A 24,659-nucleotide genomic window follows, 5' to 3' on the forward strand; every position below is an offset into this window, starting at 1 on the left:
GATGTTACACACAGATGACAACTGATCAGCAGGCAAGTCACACCAAGCTCGTCGACTATTTTATCTGATGGTATTGTCACTCGAACAACGAAATGGAGTGTTTTTGGGCGTTCTTTCGTTAGAGATTGTTACACGGATGGACAAACGTTTTGACTGACAATGTTTTCGAGATTGTAGTATCAGAAGGAAAATTAGATTACGTAAGTAGAGATGCAGGGCTGATTCCCATTGAACGAAAGTGAGGAGTAAAATGATAGTAGCTTTGTTCAATGGATCATCCCGGGGTTAGAGACGTAAGGTCATCCTTAAGACCGCTGGTCAGTCACGAAAGATCCTTGACTGGATAATGACGGCTCGTAACTGATGCCGTAAGATTGCATTTCACAGCTTACATTCACGCCAGTTCTTGCAAGTAATAGTCTGCAGGTTAAGGTAATGGGTCATGGAACCTATTCTACAAATAATAGCCGCAACGCGGAAGTGCAGGGACGCAGCTTTAATAGGATGACTGAATATCGTAACTGATTAACTAATCATAAAATAGCAAACACTGCTGGTAATAACTTGATTGGATTGTATCGGGTTCTGATTATTATTATTCTAAAATACCTAGCGTGTACGGGTTTTGTACAAGTCCATAAAGTTTACGATGTATTCGAGGACCTAAGCCTAATGCATTCTATCTTAAAGTTCACACGCATTAGTTGTCATATAGCGAGGTATACTAGCACGTAGGGCATGTTAACAGCAGCAAATAAGTCATCAGGACTGAAGAAAAGCTTACAGGTCACTGTTAGCAAAAGTCAATTCTTTCCTCCCTGGCTGCAGCTATGAGTGACTCCTAATCGACCCCACTCGTAACACACAACCCCACACAACAATAGATCCAATAAATTATCACAAAGTTCATTTCTCACAGAAATATCTGAGACCAGAAGACAAGCACCATGCTCTGATTTATATCCAGCGGCTACACTCGCGAAAATTTACAAGTTGAACGATACTGCCAGCTTCTTAGAACTGTGTTCTATTCCCTGTTTCACACTATAATTGTACTTAGTGCCGAGCTCGAACTTCTTCCTTGTCATTGACACAGTGTGTGTTCAACCAGAGCTAGAATGAGTTAGAAAGTGAGACATGGGACCCTCCATCGTAAATGTATTCACCTCCCTCAATCATTGCCTTGCTTCAACCGATCAGTGAAATATTTAGGAAAAAACTATGCATTTAAATTAAGGTATTAATTACATTACATCACCTATAACAGTTTTTTGTCTTTCCATGCTGCTCATTTCGATATCTTGCAGTCAGTTTCTGTCACTAAAATGGTAAATCTATCAATCGATAACAAATACATCAAGCAAACCACTCATACCTAAACATTTTTCTACTGATTAAAACGGTATATAATTTTGTAGCAGCTTTTAATACGCTTTTCAGTGGTGCTACCAAACTTTTTCATATTTCACACCACTTCTGAAGTACAGTAATCGCTGTTTCCATTGAAACCTAATTTTACTGTGGAATCCATCTGATATCGTCGGGGTTCACACGTATAGGAAGAAAGGTAACACGCTTACTTACATCATACTGTCACCTTACTATCTGTCTATGTCTGAATTTCTGTTTTCTGACTGACTTTGATTAATGTATGATTGCAGCATCTGAACAGCTTAATGAATCGTCATTATGGTCAATTGGTACTGTTGATAGCAGTACTTGTCTCTGTAGGCATATGGATGTAAGTCTGATTTAATATTCATTGATCAGTGTAATGATCTTTTTCGTTTATTTGCCATAACTTTACCCCCTCTCAAGTTTCATGAGTTCATGTAATTGATATCAGTACAAGTTTGGATTCCGAATTTTCGTAGTATTAATGGATGACACATATTGCCCCAGAAGTAGTACCATTACGAAATACAGGGAGTAGCCCACAACTGGTTCATCTCTTACTTTAACAACAGATACCAAAAGGTCATTATTCACAGTGTTGATAATGGCAGTGATGTGGGGTTTGCTTGGGGTAGGGTCAATTTGTGTGTGTGTGGGGGGGGGGGGGGGTGCCCCAGGGCCCAGGGATCAGTGCTGGGGCCACTCCTGTTACTTATTTATATAAATGATATGCCTTCTGGTATTACGGGTAACTCTAGAATATTTCTATGTGCTGATGCCACTAACTTGGTAGTAAATGATGTTGCGTGCAACATTGGCTCGGTTTCAAATAGTGCAGTTGATGACATAAGTTGATGGCTTGAGAAAATAAACTAACGCTAAATCACAGTAAGACTCAGTTTTTATAGTTTCTAACACACAATTCAACAAAACCCGACAATTTAATTTCACTTATTGGGCATATGATTAGTGAAACTAAGCAGTTCAAATTTCTAGGTGTTCCGATAGATGGTAAACTGTCGTGGAAAGCCGACCTTCAGGATCTTGTTCAAAGACCTAATGCTGTCAATTTTGATGTTCGAACAGTATCTGAAGTAACTGATCGTTCGACACGAAAATTAGTCTGCTTTGTTTATTTTCATTCGCTTATGTCGTATGGTATAATATTTTGGGGCAACTCTTCCCTTTGTAAAAGGATATTTTTGGCTCAGAAACGGGCGTTTCGGGCAATAAGTGGTATAAATTCGCGAACCTCTTGTCGGTCTCTGTTCACGAGTTTGGGATAATCTTTACTGTCATTTCTTGTTATCAATATCAGGTTATTCCCAAGAATAAGCAGCTTCCAATCAGTTTATACTCGGCAGAAATCCAACCTGCATTGCGATCGCACTTCCTTAACTCTTGTGCCGAAGGGTGTGCAGGATACTGCTGCATCCATTTTCAATAAGAAACCATAAGAATTCAAAAGTCTTAGCAGTAATCCACGCGCTTTCAGATGGAAACTGAAGAGTTCCTTGAAAAGTTAAGCTGTCTTTTGTTACACTGTTGATTGCGTTTAGTTATGACTTGACATTTTGTGGGTTCATAAACATTTTGTTTTTATCTGTTATTACTATGATTTTGTACTTTCATGTACTGACACGTTCCATGAACTTAATGATTTGCTCCTCAGTTTTGTCCTACGGAACTTGACGTTTAGATAAATTAATAACTTCTTTCTAGCTGGATAATATGGCCTGCAGCAACCAACAGTCGACGTGTACTGAAATCCACCTTCTATCCCACAGATTCAGCCTGGTTCACGAACGTTAAATTCTACCACAAGTAAGTGCTCTAACAGAACAGACACAGCCGGAGTCAGAGCTGGGAACCGAGCCTTGATCGGTACCAGTCGACATCCTTGCCAGTTCGGCAATTCAACAGCTACAGCAGTCACCTCCATGTTATTGGACTTCCGTATCTCAACGGTCTGTTGTACCAGGAATCTTCAACTGTTTGACATACTGCCGCATGACAATATACGAACGTCGGTCATCGATCCTCTTCTAGGCATTATCACAGTGATACAGAAACAAAGCACTGGACAGAAGCATTTAAACCCCAGCCCAGCCCAGATGCTCATGTTCGGCATGGCAGAATAACGCACGGCGCGAGCCGTGTGTCAGTCTTCGCCACAAATTCTGCTGATGCAGCTTCGTAACCATGCCGTAATTGTGACGCCGCCATCGCCGTGCCGTCACCCAAAGACCTCTGCCTCACTGCGCAGGTCCTGGCAGCCAAAACTCTGCCGCTGCCTCTACGGAACCACTCATCATCACTGGAGTCCGGCAGCTGCCCGCCACTGTTCCCCAGCCTCCAGCTAGCAGTTATCAGTACCGCGACCTAACGCCAGTAAGAAGACCCCTCTGTCCGCCTTGCACCCAAAGGACAGCTGCTGTCCAAAGCCCCAGACGTGATGTCAGCATCGGCATGAATCAGCATTCCCTGGTACACATGTTGCCCTCCCTCCCTCCCCCCTGCCCCACACAAACTTGTGTGCGGAGCGCTCAGGCAGCCTGCCTGCCTCGACCGCCGCGCTGAGCGGTAATCTTACGAGCCAACTCCATATCGCGCTGGAGACCAGGGCGCACAAGAATGACTGCCCAGGTTTAACGAATTAAGAAAGAGATGTGTATGTTGACCGCTACTTTCTCTAAAGCTGCCTTCAGCATCACGCCCTTCTCCCAAGTCATCGAAAGAATGCATTCCTGACAAACAAGAAGACGGCTCCCACCACCCGCTAATAGTCTTCGCATTCCCGGTCTGCTACACCACAATCGCTTACGCTACAAAGGGTGGATGCAAAATTGCGCACTGGCAATAGCAAGAGCAACGTTTCTGAAAAACAGAAATTTGTTAACATCAAACATAAATTTAAATAAAAATTTTGAAAAACACAGTCGTCAGTCGCGAACACAATTAATTTGTGACCTAGGTTTCGGTGTCACAAGGGACACCTTCTTCGGACAAAATTAAAACTAAATGTTACAGCATAACGTACCAAAAAATACGAAAGCTGCTGTCATACCTGACAGCGTCAGATAGTCAGAATTAAAATAAAATGCAACATAGGTGCAAGTCACTAAGGGCTGCCATATGTCCTCTGCTACACTCAACACACAACTGAAACATCATGTGACTTGTGCGCCACGGCAACTTCAACACAATACCGCCATCTAGGTGGCTAATTGGTAAAACGAGCTGTTTTGTGAACATCTCTCGTGACTGCAGAGAGGGAAATAAACAAACACCTGAACAGTGTACATGAAGTAATTACAATAGCGGGATACTGCATGATATAAATACAACTAATGAATGACTGGCTGTAGTACAAAAATTCCAGAATAAATGCATAAAGGAGATATATACGAAATAATCCATTAAATGGCATTACTGCTTACTATAATAGATACGTTATAAAAACAAAACAAAAATTTTAATTGACATATATGAGCCGTAAAAAGTAGAAAGAAAAGGTATCTCTGAATCTGCATGAAGTGGTTGGTACATCGAATTGTTAGATCTCGTCAAGCAACGGCTTTATACCATTGAAATAACTTCTTCCGCGCAGCTGCACCTGCTCGTTGAGAAAAAGTCCGTCATTCGAAAGTAAATGCTTGAAAATTTCCAGCCCCTCCAAAATATCAAGTTTACGCCCTTTTTTTCCATATGCAAAATTTCCAACTTCTCGATCCCTTTAGGAGAGTGCCCTGTGATTAACAGGTGATCTGCAAAAGAAGAATTAGGGGCACACGAACCGTTTCTCCTCAGAAAATGTTCTTTACAGCGAATTGAAAAGGCACGTCCTGTTTGACCAATATAATAGGCACCGGAAGTGTCACATGAAATCTCAAGTTGTTATTTGTAGAAAGGCAATGTTACATTTGTATTTAATCCAAAGTAACCTTTGAATCTGGTATGACACTGGACCTAAAAAAGGAATTGAGAAGAATTTTTTCTGCGAATTAATTGTGTTCGCGACTGAGGGCTGTGTTTTTCAAAATTTTGTATTATACAACAGTCGCTGATTGACAGCCATATTAAAAACCTTAATAAATTGAAATGTTGGAATGTCTCTTCTGAAGGTATTTTGAATGTAACCTTGTACAGAAATGAAACGTGGCTGATAAATAGTTCAGACAATAGGGAACAGAAGTGGTGAAAAGTGATGATTTGTAAACATCCTGAAGATTAGATGGGTAGATCAAATAAGTAATTAGGAAGTACTGAATCAAACGAGGGAAAACTCATTTCCAGCGCAAACTGACCAAGAGAAGGTATAGATTCATAGGATCCATCCTGAGGCAGCAAAGATTCGTCAGTTTGATAATGGCAGGAAGAGGGGTGGGAGGGGGGGGGGGGTGAAATTGTTGAGGGGGGGAGGGTTGGGTTGTTTGGGGAAGAAGACCAGACAGAGAGGTGTTCGGTCTCAGCGAATTAGGGAAGGATGGGGAAGGAAGTCGGCCGTGCCCTTTGAAAGAAACCATTCCGGCATTTGCCCGGAGCGATTTAGGGAAATCACGAAAACTCAGGATGGCCGGACGCGGGATTGAACCGTCGTCCTCTAGAATGCGAGTCCAGTATCTAACCACTGCGCCACCTCGCTCAGTTATAGAAAGGGGCCAAGGCATCAACACAGTAACCAGGTTCAAATGTATGTAGCTTACAGTAGTTAAGCAGAGCTGAAAAGGTTTGCACAGGGTAAACTAGCAAAAGAGTTGCATCTAACACTTTCCAGTTTGTAGACATCATTAACAACAACAACAACAGATGGTGAACGGTAGAGTGTGTCCCTCGGCAACCCACAAGCAGATGATTTCAGTGCTTAAGAAAGACAGCGAATATTCTGGCCACGGCAACGTCGAACACGCTTTGTATCGAGATAGGCCAGGACAGCATGGACAGAATGTGGTCTTGCATTATTTTGTTGAAAGATAATGTTACAGACCTCGAAGATAGCCATTCGCCTTTCTGTGCTCATATGCACAAGAGTCGTGGGATCTTTGAGATCCTCCATAGCGTTGAGTATAGCTCTTCAGAACCCGTAGACTGCAAATTTTCATAGTAGTCGAGGGAGCTCGTCCAACGTGAGTAGCTATATTGAGGAACTGTAAACCAGTCTTGATAGACCATGACTGTCGCTATCGAATTTCCACATATGGTGGATACGCGTATCTCATTTTTACATCACGCATAACACGACCTTCCCACTAACAATCAACATTCTGAATACATTTCTGACTGACACATTAGTTGGATGATCTTTCCTTATATACAGAATGCAGACGGCGTTACTCCTAGCTACTCTGTGCGGTTGCCCTGAAACGCTGATCATTTTCATGTCCAAGCCCGTGGTGCTCCTCAAACTAATTTGACGTTTGCTCCGTTCCGTATTCGTGGTGTTGATGTCTTAATGCTGTAATAAGACACTGCTGCGTACGAGATGAAATTTTCGAAGGTTGGAAAAGTACAAGGTACATTGGCCCTCTGCACTGAGACCGAACACGGAATATCGAAGCGATTTTACGATAGTATGTCGGTAATGATGGGAATGCTTTTCAGCGGCGAATGATTCTCCGCTAGCGGCATTCCGTGTTCTAGTAATGGATATTGCGTGAGACGGCTACCTTGTTACAGAGCAAGTTCTGTGCGCGTAACCTTGGCATGGCTCCAACTCTGCAGGAATAATTCCCCATTTCTTATCGAAGGACACCGGATGGACCTTAGTAAATAAGCGTGCGCGCAGTTTCTGTCTGTTTATGACGCTCGTAAATGAGATGAATACGAATCAGAAGCTTGCGCAGATTTTCAGTTGCGCAATGAGTGGAGTGAAGGATTTCCACACTGTAGTGCGAGGTTAGTTTATGTAGCACCTCTTTGTGAAATTCCATGAAAGAAGATGAGTAACTTTTTTCACGGAAACAAAATTACAGCATTCAAGCTGGTGATTCGAAACATAACTATAACAAAGTGTAGATTATATTTAATGTGCCAATACGCAAATGTAGCGATTAGTCTGGACTCTCATCCCAGAGGATCTGTATTCAAACACCCTTTAGAAATCGTGGACCCATTCTGGAAAGGGGCTAGAGTCACTTCCCGATTTATCATTCTGATTTTAATCTTTCGTGATTTCACTGAAATTATTAAGTCCAATGACACAATGGTTCATTTGGAAACGATGTGGGCCGATTTTCTTCTTTATCCCTACACTATTGCAGCGTCTGCTCCAATGTTTTCGTCGTCCACGGGGTGTTAAACACTAATCTACCTTCGTTTCAATTTCTGTCTCTACGTGTTGGATTGCTCTGCTTGCTGACTTAATCTCTTCGTTTATAATTTCACAAACGACGCAGCCTTTTTCTTATAGGTATTGTGGGTTCACAGAAATAGTGTATGAGCAAATATAAGTAGGCTCACCTAATAATATGTTTTTAGCTTATTGTTTAAATCGTCAATTTTTCTGTTGTTCTACTGACATCCTTCGTCTCTGACTATCTTGTAGTAATAATTTCAATTCTACGTATCAGATTCACTAGTCGTTCTTGGTAATTAGCTTCACATCTTTTTCTGGTATCACACATTTTCGCTGTGCTACTCATTCCAATAATTACTCGACTCCTTAGCGTGCTAAGAGATTTTCAGTATGGTCCTTTCCACTCCTATTCTTCCTGGCCCCTCTTCGTTTCGTATTTTCTGTTATATGAAGTTTTTTAACATTCTTCTGTGCCTTTACAAGTAAGAATGTTTCGCTTTCACTGGCTGTGGTTTTTCCATAATCCATACCTCATTTCCATACTTGTAAATTCTGAGCCCTTTCACTTATTCTGTCTTAACATCTGATATCATTAAAGCTATCTTATATGAAAGAACTTATTACTGGTATTTTGGTTATCTTTGCTTTAAACTACAGGTAGCATCATAACTAACTTAACGTCTGTAGGTGATGGTTGTTAGTGTTTAACGTCCCGTCGACAACTAGGTCATTAGAGGCGGAGCGCAAGCTCGGGTTAGGGAAGGATTGGGAAGGAAATCGGCCGTGCCCTTTCAAAGGAACCATCCCGGCATTTGCCTGAAACGATTTAGGGAAATCACGGAAAACCTAAATCAGGATGGCTGGAGACGGGATTGAACCGGTGTCCTCCCGAATGCAGTGTGATAACCACTGCGCTATCTCGCTCGGTTTAACGCCTGTAGTTATGTACAATTTTTTTGTTTTTTATTTTGTAATTTAGTTTTCTAATATTATAACCCTTTCTCTCTATTTTAAAGACATAAACTAATTATAATTTTCTAAGAGCTCATCCCATTTACAGGACCTTCGACCGAAAATTAGATAACAGAACTTAGAGAAAATCGTATTGCTGACATCTTTGACATTATGATACTCCACATTTTCTCCCCGACCATTAAGTAACTCCTCAGTTGCTCAGTGTTGTACAGTCCAAAAGAGTCTTTGTAATTGCAATTTTAAAATTTTTGCGCGTGCTACCCATGGGGGATGGTAAGTTTTTTTGTGCTCATTGTTTTGAGACCAAAGACCCTCCTTTACAGTTGGGTAATGAGGCTCTTATCGATCTGTAAGGATATTGCTAGGCGATGCTTTATTATTGGATGCAGCTCCCCATGCTAGTCTGTATACCATGAAAGCTCATAACCTGTTTACTGTAGTCAAGTCATGGTCTCCCACGACATCTCCTCTCCTCCCACGATCCCCATTAATCTGTCCCTTCTTTTAGCCGAGTTTTGCCATGAACTCCTCCATCCCCCCCCCCCCCCCCAGTCCCCCCAATTCGGTTCAGTACCTTCTCATCCGTTATCCGATTTAGCTATCTGGTCTTCACATTTCAAAATTTTCTTGTTTAAACTGTTCATCAACCACGGTTCACTTTTGTACTATGGTACACTTCGGACATATACACTGAGGCGGCAAAAGTTATGGGATAGCGATAAGCACATATGCAGATCACGGTAGTATGACATACACACGGTATACACACGACGGCCTTCGCTTAACGACCCAAAGCGGCGACATTTGCGTAGAGTTGTCAGTGCTAACACATAAGCAACACTGCGTGAAGTAACCGCAGAAATCAATATGGGACGTACGACGAACGTATCTGTTAGGACAATGCGGCGTAATGTGGCGTTAATCGGCTAAGGCAGCAGACGGCCAACGCGAGTGCATTTGCTAACAGCACGACAGCGTCTGCGGCGCATCTCCTTGGCTCATGATCATATTCGTTGGACCCTAGACGAGTGAAAAATCGTGGCCTGGTCGGATGAGTCCCTGTTTCAGTTTGTTAGATTTGATGGTAGGGTTAGAGCCCCACGCAGGCCCCATGAAGCCATGGACCCAAGTTGTTATCAAGTCACTTTGTAAGGCGTGAACTGTGTTAACATGGAATTGACTGTGTCCTCTGGTTGTTCGGTTGCTTGGAGGCCATTTGCCACCATTCGTGGACTTCATGTTCTGGACGACAATGTGCCGTGTCACTAGTCTTCCCCAAGGTTTCCGGAAGTGTGTGGCACCACGTATATACGCGCAGATCAAATGATTCCAGTAAATTACGGACTGGTAGTTCGTGGACGAGGATGTGACATCCTACAGCGAGCCGGGTGTGTTACTTCGGGTTCAGATTAGGCTAATTGGGTGGCCAAGACAGCAACGTGAGTTTACTATTACGATCCTCAAACCATTCTAGGACGATTCTGGCCTTTTGCAAAAATGTTTCAAATGGCTCTGAGCACTATGGGGATTAACTTCTGAGGTCATCAGTCCCCTAGATCTTGGAACTACTTAAACATAACTAACCTAAGGACATCACACACATCCATGCCCGAGGCAGGATTCGAACCTGCGACCGGACCGGTCGCGCGGTTCCAGACTGTAGCACCTAGAACCGTTTGGCCACCCCGGCCGGCTCTGGCCTTTTGCCACGGACAGTTACCCTGCTGGAAGATGCCATGACCTTACGGGAAGTCATAAATCGTGAAGACAGTCGACGATTGCAGCTGCCATGGTGCAACTGATCCCAAGGAGGACGTGAGAAATTCCACCCATAGCACAAAACTGACCCCGCTGGCTTACGTCCATGGAATGGTGCATGGTTTGAACAGCCGTTTGCCAAACACGGCAGTCGACCTTGCGTAACAACAAACTTGATTCGTCGGACCTGATACACATTTAAAATAATTCACTTTCCATTCTCAACGATCTCGTGCCCACTGAAGCCGTAATTAATGATTTTGTTACGCAACGTGGATAGCCTATTACGATGCCCCGTGTTAAACCTCGCGCTGGGCGGTGGATTCCGAAACACTGGAGCTTGCACTAGCATTGTATTCTGCTTCAGATCTGCCACAGATCAACGCATGCCCTGATTAACAGAGCGGGCAAGCCGACAACGTCTGCATTCTGTGATGGGTCGTGGATCTTCACTCCCTGTTTCACCGCCCTTCAACAATTTTCCGTAGATGCTCACGACAATATACGACACGAGCAGCCGACCAGTTTCGCCGTTTTGCAAGATTCTCGTTCACATGAGTGATGCCGTGACAGTTTGCCGTCTAAGTCACTTTTGTATCTGAATTTTCCCATCTGTGACTGGATCGTCGATCGAATTATTCCCTATTCTCCTCTCCTCCACTTCTATACTTCCGTTACTCGTCGAGTGCTTGCAGTGCTGCCAATGGGCATTCGGTCTAGGGGTGGGCAGTGGTCATAATGTTTTGACTCATATGTGTTTACTGCATAGGATGCGAACGAAAGACTGGCTTTCCCATGGGCTCAGTGATGAAGAGGAAATGCCGTCTAACCGAGGTGGCCTGTTTCTACTTAGGTGTTTCAGTGCTTTGTCAATCTCATCTCGCAGTATCTTCTCTCACATCTCATCTTCATCTACGATCTCTCCCCTTTCTAAAAATTGTCTTCAAGTTCGTTTCCTCAGTATGCCATAATTATTTTCTAGGAATTATATCCATTTCTCAATCTCCAATAAAAATACTTATGACTCGTAAAATTTCTTGAGTTCCGAGTGATGAGTTTAAGAACATTTGCCAACGGCGATATCGTGCTATAATGAATGTTGCAATTAAGAAACAAAGGTTCCTATGGGTATCATCATTATTGCAGCCATTTTTCTCTCTCCTTCGCCGTTTGTAGCATTTGGATGAAGTTGCTGCAGTTCTTTTCACTATAACATTTCGTGATATGGATAATCTGAACCTGCTTCAGGATTGTTCCCCAGTATTTTTATTTTTAACATTTTTTAAGAACCTGTTATAAAGAGTGGTGTGTCTAATTAATGTATTTATATCCTTTTAAGCATGTGTGTTAGTAATTACCACCCACCATCTTTTACATATTACATAATAACGCCGGCCGGAGTGGCCGAGTGGTTCTAGGCGCTTCAGTCAGGTCGCAGGTTCGACTACTGCCTCGGGCATGGATGTGTGATGTCGTTAGGTTAGTTAGGTTTAAGTAGTTCTAAGTTCTAGGGGACTGATGACCTCAGATGTTAAGTCCCATAGTGCTCAGAGCCATTTGATCCATTTTAGGGAAGAGGAGGACTTGTCAAGGGGAAACTTTTTCAGTCATGACTTTTCTGTCTGTCAGACATTCTATATAATTGCGTAAGTAATAAAAAGTATTGGTGGCAACATTTTGCATCCCTTTCTGTGCTAATGACAACTTTAATGTGGGTTAATAAATGACATTCTTTCTTGCCGAGTAGTAACTATTTACATCATTGCTCCTTTTGGATATAGTGCGTTATTTACGACAAACTTCAAGAGGAAATAAATATACAAAGGCTATTCGGAAGGTAAGGAATGATTGACAGCGAAATGGAAACCACAGTGAAAATCCGATGAAGCTTCGCGTAGATGTGATGGGCAGTGTCCCTAGCATGCGTGTTTATCGCATCAAGTCGCTCTTCTCATTTCTCAGTGCACAGTGAGCGGGTAAAGATGCCTAGAAAATAGTTTCTCCCCCCTCCCCACTCCCCCCTCTCCCCCTCCCCCCGCAAATATGGTGGCCTGCCTGGAGATCTCGTCCCTTTTTCGTGCAACCGAGCATAGCGTAACTGTCATGTGGTTTCTTCTTCATGGTTGGTCTTAAACTGCACACTAAAGGGGAATGGGTACGCTCCTGCAGAGTATCCGATGGGAGGTGTTTCATAACCCACCATACAGCCCGGACCTGTCTCCGTCTGATTTTCATCTTTGCTCATATGAACCGTTAGGTATGAAGACAACATTTTGACACAGACAACGAGCTGTAGTCTAGCGTAGAAATATGCCGGAAAGTACCAGAGGGCGTCTTCGATGCCAAGTGTATTGTAAATTCGTTATAACGCTACGATACATGTCTAAGTCGGAGCGGCGACTGTGTTGAGAAGTGGCTGGAAGGTGTAGAAAACTGTTGCCAATAAAACAGTTTTAATTTTCACTGTGGTTTCCATTTCGCGACCGATAATTCCTTACTTTCCGAATAGCCCTCGTATTTGAAGCACTAGTCAAAATTAACTACTTAAACAGGTATCTAGAAGATGATCGTGGGTGACACCACACATTACTCGTCGAGCACGTGTTTCAGCAATGAAAGCTTTTTTTCTTAAAGATGAGCTACCCCAGAACATTATTTTATATGACCTTAACAAATGCAAAAGCTCAAAATACTTCAGTTTACTGATTTATCCCTCTCCAAGATATGCAGTGATCGTAAGTACTAAATGTGACTGAGCCCTCACTGGTATGGACACGAAAGAGAAATTTCGAAAGGAAATTGAAATTGAGGGAGAAGAAATAAAAACGTCGAGGTTTGCCGACGACGTCTCAATTCTGTCGGAGACGGCGAAGACCCAGGGAGAGTAGTTGAACGAAGTGGACACTGTCTAGAAACAAGATTATAAATTGAAATCAACGAAAGTAAAATTATGATTAGTGAACGCAGTCAAATTACATCAGACGATGCAGGAGGAATTATATTAGGAAACGAGACACCAAAAGTAATGTGTGAATTTTTCCTATACGGTCAGCAAAAAAACTGCTGTGGCCGGAGAGGATATTGCATGCAGACTGCTAATAACAAGAAACACAATTCTGATAAAGAGGGATTTGTTAACATCGAAGATAAATTTACATGTCAGGAAATCTTTTCTAAAGGTATTTGCCTGGAGTGTAGATTTGTAGCCGGCCGCTGTGGCCGAGCGGTTCTAGGCGCTTCAGTCCGGAACCGCGCTGCTACAACGGTCGCAGGTTCGAATCCTGCCTCGGACATGGATGTGTTTGATGTCCTTAGGTTAGTTGGGTTTAAGTAGTTCTAAGTCTATGGGACTGATGACCTCAGATATTAAATCCCATAGTGCTCAGAGCCATTTGAACTATTTTTGTAGATTTGTACGGAAATGAAGCGTGGACGATAAGCATTTCAGACAAGCAGACAATAGAAGCTTTCGAAAGGTGGTGTGTAGAATAATACTGAAGATTACGTGGTAGATCAAATAACTAATAAGGGATACTGAATAGAAGTGAGGAAAACAGAAATTTTCGACTTAATTTGACAAAAAGAAGGGATCAGTTGCTAAGACAGATCTCAGCAGGTGTCTGGCTTATACTGAAGGGAAGTGTGGGCGCTAAAAATTGCAGAGTGAGACCAATCCAAGAATGCAATAATTAGACTGAAAAGGATGTTTGTTGCCGTAGTTATTCAGTGATAAAGATTCTTGTATAGGTTAGACTAGAGTGGAGTGCTGCATCAAACCAGTCTTCGGACTCAAGTCATCTACAAACGTACCTCTCCAGTCAACCCAAGTTCTATTTAGTTTTCCAAGTTCACTTTACCAAAAACCTACTCTGAGTCAAAGAATGCGGCATAAATTTTCGTGTTCTCTCAATTATTCTTTCAAAGATTATTCGTAGTGAAATTTAGGCTTCCCTTTCTCCCTTTCTTTCCCTAAATCTAGATTAGTCTTCTTCTAAATGTTATATAATTTTATTTTTTAGTTTTCCTTTAACAGTACTGAGTAGAATTTTTGAAGCATGGCTTATAAATGCCAAAGTTCTTCAATTTGAAGACAATTGGCGTTTCCTTTCTTAGATGTGATAATTGTAGATTGTTATATTTTATTAATCCCGTTGATAGTGTTCTATCCCCACAGTAAACACACACACAGATTTGTACAGTTGTTCTTTCACCCTACCTCCAGCATTCCCTTTCACTGTCTGCGGGACATATACTTACCAACAACTGTATTCCTTTACTGCACTCATAGGAAAATGTCGTGACACCTCAGTACACCTCTGGCAACTAGTGATAATTTGCTGCACCTGTTGTAGTTTCTGTTTGTTGCGAAATATAGCTTTTTGATTCCCATGAAATGTCTCTTCAGATTTTCATGGGCCGCCAGAAGTATACATATCACAAAATACCATTGTTATCAAGATCAGTGGGAATATGCTTCCTACCAAAGAAATTTTTCTATGACCTGTGGGAATTGTGCACTGAGATGACAAAACACATGGAAAAGCGATATGCACAAATGCAGATGGCGGTGGCATCGCGTACGCAAGGTATAAAACGGCGGTCCATTGATGGAGATGTCATTTGTACTCAGGTGATTTATGTCAGAAGTTTCCCGACGTGTTTATGCCATACGGCGGGAATTAATAGACTTTGAACGCGGAATGGTAGTTGGAGCTAGACGAATGGGACATTTAAAGTAGAAAATCTTTAGGGGATTAAGTATTCCGCAATCCACAGTTTCAACAGTGTGGTGAGAATCCCAAATTTCACGCATTACCTCTCACGACAGCCTTCAAATGGTTCAAATGGATCTGAGCACTATGGGACTTAACTTCTGAGGTCATCAGTCCCCTATAAATTAGAACTACTTAAACCTAACTAACCTAACGACATCACACACATCCATGCCGAGGCAGGATTCGAACCTGCGACCGTAGCGGTCGCGCGGTTCTAGGCTGTAGCGCCTAGAACCGCTCGGCCAACCCGTCGGCGACACCTTTCACTTCACGACCCAGAACAGTGGCGTTTGCTTAGAGTTACCAGTGATAACAGACTAGCAACACTCCTTTAAATAACCGAAGAAATCAATGAGGGAAGTACGACGAACGTATCCGTTAGGACAGTGAGCCGAAATTTGGCGTAACAGCACGACATATCCTGCAGCGCCCATCTTGGGCTCCTGGCCACATCGACTGGATCCTGGATGACTAGAAAACTCTGGCCTGTCAGAGGAGTCCCGATTTCAGTTGGTAAGAGCTGATGGTAGTGTTCGAGAGGAGGGTAGACCCCACAAAGCAGTGGACCCAAGTTGTTAACAAGGCACTTTTCAAGCTGGTGGTGACTCCACAATGGTGTGGATTGTATTTGCATGGAATGAACTTGGTCCTCTGGTCCAACTGAAACAATAAGTGACTGGAAATGGTTATGTTCGGCCATTTGGAGGCCATTTGCAGCCATTCATGGACTTCATGTTCCGAAATAATGATGTCATGTCACCGGCCAACAATAGTTCGCGATTGGTTTGAGGAACATTCTGGACAATTCAAGCGAATGCTTTGGCCACCCAGATCGTCCGACATGAATCCCATCGAACACTTATGGAGCATACTCGAGAGGTCTGTTGGTGCACAACACCCTGCACCGGCAACACCTTCTCTATTGTCGACGGCTGGAGAGGCAGCAAGGTTCAATATTTCTGCAGGGGACTTACAACTACTAGTTGAGTGCATGTCACGTCGAGTTGCTACACTACGACAGACAAAAGAAGGTCCGACACGATATTACCAGGAATTCCATGACTTTTTTTCACCTCAGTGCAGTTGCCTCAGATTAATGTTACTTCTTTTGGACTGCAGGAAACATACTTATGACCAAATTAATTGTTTACTACGCTCATGAGAATATGTATTACTACATATATGTGTGTCTGGTATATTATGGTAGCACGCTGTACACGTGAATAAAAACTGCGTGGCTGATGTGTTGTGGTCCTACGCTATATCAGGTATATAAGAACTGCTACAACTGTCAGTTTCTATTTCTCGTAAAACTACTACTGTTGTCTCGTCTTGTGTAGTCAGAACACACTACCTCGTTTCTTCACTAAACACTATTGCGAATTGCTGTGCATTGGTACACTCCTGGGAACGAGCAGAAATCGCCAACTTTTCAAATCTGGGTGCAGCGAGTCGCCTTCTACAGGTGTTTAGAGTCATTAAGGGAATTTAGAAGTTTGTGTAATTGCAACTCATAATAGAATACAAAAGGGCGGGGCGAAGGATACTTACCACCATAGTTGCTGGTTCTAAACCACAAAAATAAAACTTAAAAAAATAAATATAGTCACTTAGTCATAGTTATAATATGATACAAAAAAGTAATCTTCGCTGAGTCACCAGCTCAACTGCACTCACAAAACTGTTGAATAGTCAGGAAAGATTTTATCCTTTCCAGTCGCTTTATTGTTGTCCAAGTTGTTTAAAGTATTGTTGAATTCTCACTAGGTAATAGGTGTTCCTGTGAATTCATTTTCATTCGTTCCAGTTATTTAATCTAAATCATCTCTATGGAGACGGAAACGCAAAAATTGAGAGCAATCATATCTTCTTCCTTTGCTTTTAACGTGAGTCAGAGATCAGTTTCGTCTGGCGAAGCTGCGTTTTATTACGAGCACCATCGTCGGATTTTCCAGTAATCGTAGCAGAGATGCGCCCATTAACTTTGGGAGAGAGCTCTTCACATCTCATTCAAATAGGCGAACAATATTCTATATGATAATGGAGTCTTTTGTGTAGATGTGATGAAATTGTTTCGATACGTTACCCTCGAAAGAATGACGCTCTATAGAAAAACAGACGAAAAAATATCATACAGTGTAAGCTTTCTCGGCTGGTACTGACATAACTCAAAATTTCCGGGCTACTAGGCCGTGGTCGATGTATAAAACTTTCTCCTAACTTTTCCTCTAAGACTGCGGGAAACATGTTCAGAGGTAAAATGGAGAACTGCAATCAGAGCTCGACGGAGCTGTATAGGGGGCACCATAGTCTATCACGTGACGTGGGCTACGAGATTATCGCCGGTATTGCCAACGTTCTCGATTGAAAGTAATCGATCGCCGTTCTTACGTTGCATTGTTGACATCCGAATTTTGTTTAATTTAAAGGGGTCAAGTCCTCCAGAAAGAGTCATCACTTCTGCCACCACGCTGTTCATTTTTGGAGCACAACCTACGACCAACTCAGAGACAGAAGTGATGACATTTTCTGCAGGACCTAACCATCATTTTGCAGGACAATGCTCAAGCAGGTACAGTGCAACCTGTTACTGATTTGTTTGACTGACGGGCCTGTTAAGTGCCATACTACCTACTGCACTCCCCTGACTTAAGCCCTCGTGAGTTGACTCGATTTCTAAACTTAAGGAAACACTTCACGACATTCGCTCCAGAACTGCTACAAATTCGCCGGTCAATAGACTGTGCCGCTCGAACTGTCAACACAACTGGCACTGCTAAGAGTATCCTAGGACTTCCACATCGCTGGCGACGGGTTATACACAATGTTGGTGACTACTTTGAAGGTCAGTAAAACTTTGAAACACGTATCTACTTTGTACGAGCTGTAAGTAAATAGTTGCCACTATTAAAGCTCCAACCTTCGTATTTAAGTCAGAGTATGTTCTCTCAAGACGTGTAGCTATGTGGAGAGCATTTGTGAATGTGTGGTTTGATCCCAGTATTAATAATTAGGTGTAACAAATAAAAACCACAACCTCCTCTCGGATAGAATTGCCGACGTTAAAAGACATATAATTTTTTCATTCTGTTGGTATATTTGTCACATCTTGTTGGAAGGTGAAATTAATTAAGAAGACAGAAATTATTTTACGGACTTTCACAGTTCACAAGTTCTTATCCATTATCAGTCCAGCAGTAGCTTCTCTGTTGCTACCCTCACACACCTTGCAGTCTGGACAGAATCCATGGTCACAATATTGGTGTTCTGTGCTGCAATTCTGATATAACCGAGGCCTTTGATCTAGAGCATGTCTCTAATTAGTATTTTGATTAATGTCTTGTCTGGGAGCAGTCGATTAACATTAATGTGGCGACCGTCTTTTATTCATTTAATTCAGTGAACCCCACGGGCACAGTCTGTCAAGAGTATTAAATGAGGCAGAAGCAGTTAATTAGTCTCAGGTGTAGACCGAAGCGAGCGCACAATGACATTCCGTTAATAAAGACGAGAATCTGATGTTTCCTATCAGCAGTTCTTTCACATAAGGATCTAGATGTCGGTTAACTATTTTGTTCAAATGGTTCAAATGTCTCTAAGCACTATGGCACTTAACATCTGAGGTTATCAGTCCCCTAGACTTAGAAATACTTAAACCTAACTAACCTAAGGACAGCACACACATCCATGCCTGAGCCAGGATTCGAACCTGCGACCGTAGCAGCAGTGCGGTTCCGGACTTAAGCGCCTAGAACCGCTCGGTCACAGCGGACGGCTAACTATTTTGTCCGTTAGGACATAGTATGTTTTTATAAGGGCATTGTTATAATTCCTTGGTGACGAGAAAAGAGTGGTGCATGGCAGACAGTATGTGAACGGTCGCTTCTTGGTTGTAATGCAGAGCGTGATTTCGAAACTAAGGCCATGTGGCCATAGAACATTTTTATAGGAAAAGATTGGCAGGTTTTGTTTCTTAAAAACCTACCTCACTTTTTACTACAGTCTCAGTGTCTACTTCGAAGATTGTCGCACCAGCTTCTTCACCCTGTCTACACACAGGTTTTCCTCCTGGGAACTGAACGGCCTTGAGTTTCTTGGCATGATGAAAGTGCTATGCAGCAAGCAATTGTCAAAAGTACTAAACAGGTCGGTATTGAGCGGTGGGTGGTCTATAACTGTTTAAAGTGGTCCAAAATTGCTAATATGATAGAGAGTCTTCGCTGTTTATGTTCGTCGGTAAACAATTTTGCTACCCATCTTGCGCACAATTGCTGTATCCGAACGTTTACGTGTAAATAATGTAAGCGGTGATGAGATCAAGACTAGAAAATTCTTCAGTCAGAGCACCAGTAGCCAATTACTGATCTGATAGCAGTTCTTGGTCCGCTTGTAGTACGATTTCATCTGTTTGGATACTGTACCTTCCATTCTGCTATTCATCATGAACATTTGTAAGGCAATTTTTCTCTCTCGACAGCGTTATCTAATTTTTCCTTTATTGGATACGCATAAAATAGGGATCAAAGTCAAAGCATCCCATTGTATTGTATTGTATGGAACTGGGGACCTAGGAAAGACGGAGAGGCTTCGTCCTCGCCATAGCCTTCCGTGGTTCACGACCCCACAACAGGCTTCAGCAGTCCACTCACCTCACCGCCGCCCCACACCGAACCCAGGGTTACTTTGCGGTTCGGCCCCCAGAGACGGTTCTAAGAAGTCTTCGTGCTTGAGCACAAAACGGTTCCATAGATCTGACAGTATTCGTCAGCAATATAGATGTGTAGCAGGACGAATATCCTGCTATGTGCCATGAAATGCTACGTGCTTTGGCTCTGAGCACTATGGGACTCAACTGCTGTGGTCATTAGTCCCCTAGAACTTAGAACTACTTAAACCTAACTAACCTAAGGACATCACAAACATCCATGCCCGAGGCAGGATTCGAACCTGCGACCGTAGCAGTCGCACCGTTCCGGACTGCTTTACGTGCTTCGCTTTAGTTTGCTCCACATCTCATTATTTTTATTTTTAAACATATCTTAGGTACTGACAATCAGGTTTATCGTGGATTTATTGGCTGTCTGCGCATACAAGGATTAGTGCACAAAAGAACAGAGATGCTACTGATCTGAGAACTTCCTGAAAGGTAAAATTCAATTTGGATTCGTCAGTGAACAGAAGCAGTGTTGGTTGCACGAGGCGGGGGATGAGGTATAAAGAAGAGCCGCTCTGCTGTCCGTTCAGAGTGACTGAGAGCGTAATTCTATGTCAATACAGGTGAAGCCAAAAATAAAAAATATGTTACGAAGTAAGAAACCTGCCCTCTAAATGTCAAAGAACCCACTTATCTAAAAGAGTCACTGGGTACAACAACCAGGACAGCCGTTTCCCAACGAATACTTACTGCAGTCAAATATGAGTTTAAAAGCAGCGCAACGGGATAACTTTTGGAAACGTAATTTGTACCATAATGAGCGCTGCAGGCATATATGTAATAAATGAAAGAGGCATTTTTTCACTTAGGCTATATTTACTTACACCCTCTTTTCTAAAAGGTGATTACTTCTGGCACTGGGTATACAGAAAGAGGTGAACAGGAGCATGAAAAATACCGCCTTCCTCGTCTTCCTTTAATACATTCAAATCTGCAGTATTCTTTTGTAGATGTCACTTCCACTACAAGTACCATTTACATTAAATTTATAACAACTCTTGAAATGCTCACTAGCTTCAAACAAAAATCTTATATTTCGGACAAAAGAGCGATTTTGTTCATGATATTCCATTTTTCACTGTTCCTACTTGTCAAAGTAAGCCCATATGATTTTACCTGCCTCAGCTAGTAATTATTCTGAAATATAATAGAGCATTGTTAGGGAAAAACTATGAAAATCATTACAGTGTCTCCATATGCAAAGTTTGGAAGTGTCTATCTGCTTTCATTTTCTAACATCCTCTCCCCTCTCTCTTTTCTGTATTTCAAACATTCCTGTGATGCTATCTTCCTCTCAGAGACAGTCTCGCTTCTCCTGCGCTGTGTCTCAGTTGGTTTTCTCGTTTCTCTGTACACTCGTATTCGCGAACTCATAACACCGGTAAATGTATCCGTAACATGTTTACGTGTTTGTCTTATATGGAACGAACACTTTTCCCCAGCACACATTTTCTTTACAGGCTAAAGTAGATATTATACTTTGCAACGCAAAGCAGTTCTTTACAATTGAATAAGTCTTTATGGGAACTTTGATTTATGCTTCTTCTCTTTTCCGACAGTACTGCTTATACTATATTTACACTAACCGACATTTTTTATTTCGTCGGTATAAAGTGTTCCATCGTTTACCCGACTTCGTATTGTATAAATATATCAGTGTGTTTTGAATGACTCCTTGAAGGGACGTACATTTTTAGGAGTTGCCGTAACAGCTCATTTCCATTTGCTACTCGCGATTACATTGATTTCGAAACTAGGTACTTGTCTGAAATGACATAATACGTAACAGCTTGTATTTCTCTGGGGTTTTGCCAACTAACACAATGTATAATCACTTGATCATCAATTAGTGACCCTCTCTGGCCCAGGTTGGCTCTCGGCTGCAACGATCTCTGCTTCAAAGTGTTTTACATTTTGCAACAAGTCATATGGTAGAGAAAGACATAGATTCCATTCAGCAGTTTGTCATTACAGTCATAAAATGTTCGTTTTAATAATTGGCATGTGTGTTTTGTATTCTATTTTTATGATGTTTCCATGTGGTACATTCACATTTTCTTCTAGAATTCTGTGCAAAATATTCCTTGCATCAATTATTATCTTTATAATCCTTTCGATTCCGTTTTCTGATACATAAAAAAAAAAAAAATGAAAAATCAGTTTCTCGTGCGCTAGAAAGATATTTAACTTCAACAAACGCTCGTCAAAAATATTATTTCCAGTTGCAAAGACATAAAAATATAGTAAAGTTTATGTCACAGAAGTGAAATGTAAATAAGTAGTGTCATGAATTGTAGTGTAATAGCGAACATGAAGATATGAACTTCTAAACATGAAATGCAGATGAACTGTTTAACAAAAACAAATTACTAATCTGTACGTCTTCTTTGTCTCATACTTTATCGTATAAAAGCCTTTATTTACATTATATTATTACATCCAGAATGCTAATCGAATACAAAGACACATAATAAATATCGTGTTCTTAATCATATGTGGTTAGTTATCTAAAATCGACCGTATGCCTTATGTGGAAAAACGTATAGAGCAACAGCGTTTATGTAAGACATTGTTTAGGCTTCTGAGTTACGATAAAGTATTTTCGCTTATTTACACATATTGTCGCAAGTATTTAACCAATAGAAACGAATGTCTGGTGTTCTTCTGAACTGTAAACGCTGCTGTGGATTGTCTATCTGCTGCCTCTCAGCAGACTTATGCGCTACATATGATATATTTAATGCTTAAACTAATGTAATATTCTCATGAAATGTAAGTATGAGAGCCTCTGTTAGGCCAATGATTATTTTTGAGCTCTGTACCAAAGCTTCTGTCTCTATTTTCTATCAGACTGTTTCATTGCCTGAGTGTTGACTTAGAAAGATGCAGTCTGACTTACGATTTACACATCTACTTGAAAAAAGAAAATAGTTGTTTGGTAATGTTCTTACACTGTTCCCAAACGGGCACATTCTGTAACATAAAGTATATAAGCCTCCAAAACCTTCAGTAGTGTAATGATCGTTCTGTATGAAAGGAATATGCCGACAGAAAAGTTAGAAAATGAAAATGAGGAGAAAAGAATCCACTGCTAGCAAATTACCTCAATGATAATGAGAAACCAGATTAAACATGGAGGACGGTGTTATCACCTGATATGATGCCCTGCATTATCAATGCCCATAAAATTCTTAATATATTTGCTTACTATAATTTGGTGATCACTAACCTCTTTCAGTAAAGGTTCAGTAGTAATAAAACGTGTACCTAAAATAGAAATAGTTAGGGAGAGATAGTGGAATTTGCACTTTGAAGTAGGGAAGTCGTGACGAGAGGCAGTGCATTCAAAAGTAGTTGTCCGTCGAGCACACAGCGCCTGAATGCAGGCCGTGCGCAGGAGCGTCTGCTGGTTTGCATAAACAGCAGGCGTAGCCTCGCACACAGCAATCAGCTTTCTGCTTCTCGCAAATGCCTCGCTACCGTACACTCATTATTACGGCACGATGACGAACAAACAATATGAGCTAATCTTCCTACACAATTTAGGAAGGTATAGAATGTTTATCAGTCTCTTTCCTCCTCCACCATCCGAAAAGAGTTGTGCTGTAGACTACGTGTGGTAAAGGTGGCGGCGCCTACGCGTGCAGGAGGCGGCGATCGGGGCGCCGCCTGAGCAGGGCGCGCTCGAAGCTCTTGAGGTGTACGCCGGTGGGGTCCCAGTGTGCCTGCAGCTCGGCCCATTCGGCGGGGTAGTCTGCCCGCAGGCGTCGAATCACGCGAATGGCAGCAGCCTTCTGGACCGTTGTACACCTTGCACAGCGCGTAGCGATGGCCTCCGGCAGTATTCCTGCACAGTACATGAAAAAGAAAAAGACTAATTAGGCACGATGTAGGATCCACATCATTTTATGGAATAATAAGCAATTCTATGTCATCGATAATCCGCATACTGCAACTGAAGACGTTACCCAAAACTGAAAAGAAAGCATGAAATGGGGACGCTCACTGCTACTTGAAATCTCTCGACTAAAAAGTTACATCCGATAAAAAGGTACAAACGGTGGCCAATAGACTCTGGCTAAAGACATCTTATTGTTGGAAAATTTGTTGTTGTGGTGTTCAGTCCGAAAACTGGTTTGATGCAGCCCTCCATGCTGCTCTATCCTATGCAAGCCTCTTCATCCCAGCATAACTACTGCAGCCAACGTCCATATGAACGTGTTTAATGTAGTAAAGCCTTGGTCTCTCTATATATTGCACCCCCCCCCCCCCCCCCCCCCGAATCAAAACATACACAACACACACTATAACACTGCAACACAACAGTACTTGATAATTCTGATACTATTTCATTTTTCGGTCTAGGTTTTTTCTCAGTATAAATGTGTATATTTTATTATTTTATTGTCAATGATAACCAATTGAAGGAATGTAATGTGCATTTATGACAGACGATTTGAAATCAAAATTATAAACAATACAGCAGCTGCTCTGGTAATTTCTGGGAGCTTGGATTATGTAGAATTCAAAGATAATGTTAAGAGCACGAGACTAAAATCGTAGGCACAAGAGCGCGCGCAGATACAGAGAACGAGTTGCAAGCCAACGGTAGTTGAGGGCAGACATAAAGTTGCTTTGGTAGCCTGCACATTTAAGGGTATTGTCGTCGTGGTATCCAAAGTGTGACGGGGCATTGTGAATTTGCGAGTGAGCATTTACACAGGCCACAGTACAATGTTTAATCAAG

The 24,659-nt window shown here is 42.0% G+C and overlaps 1 protein-coding gene across 1 annotated transcript in view; it reads right to left on the bottom strand.

The window, feature by feature from the left end:
• Positions 1-22,293: 22,293 nt before the first annotated feature.
• Positions 22,294-24,659, bottom strand: part of LOC126272395 (ejaculatory bulb-specific protein 3-like) — an 84,660-nt gene continuing 82,294 nt past the window's right edge. Inside the window, exon 2 of the mRNA XM_049975219.1 lies at positions 22,294-23,759. Within this exon, the coding sequence (XP_049831176.1) occupies positions 23,548-23,759 (212 nt within the window). The 3' untranslated portion in view covers positions 22,294-23,547. The remainder of the gene's footprint in view (positions 23,760-24,659) is intronic.

This window comes from Schistocerca gregaria, chromosome 5 (genome assembly GCF_023897955.1).
Source record: "Schistocerca gregaria isolate iqSchGreg1 chromosome 5, iqSchGreg1.2, whole genome shotgun sequence".
NCBI classification, from domain to species: Eukaryota; Metazoa; Arthropoda; class Insecta; order Orthoptera; family Acrididae; genus Schistocerca; species Schistocerca gregaria.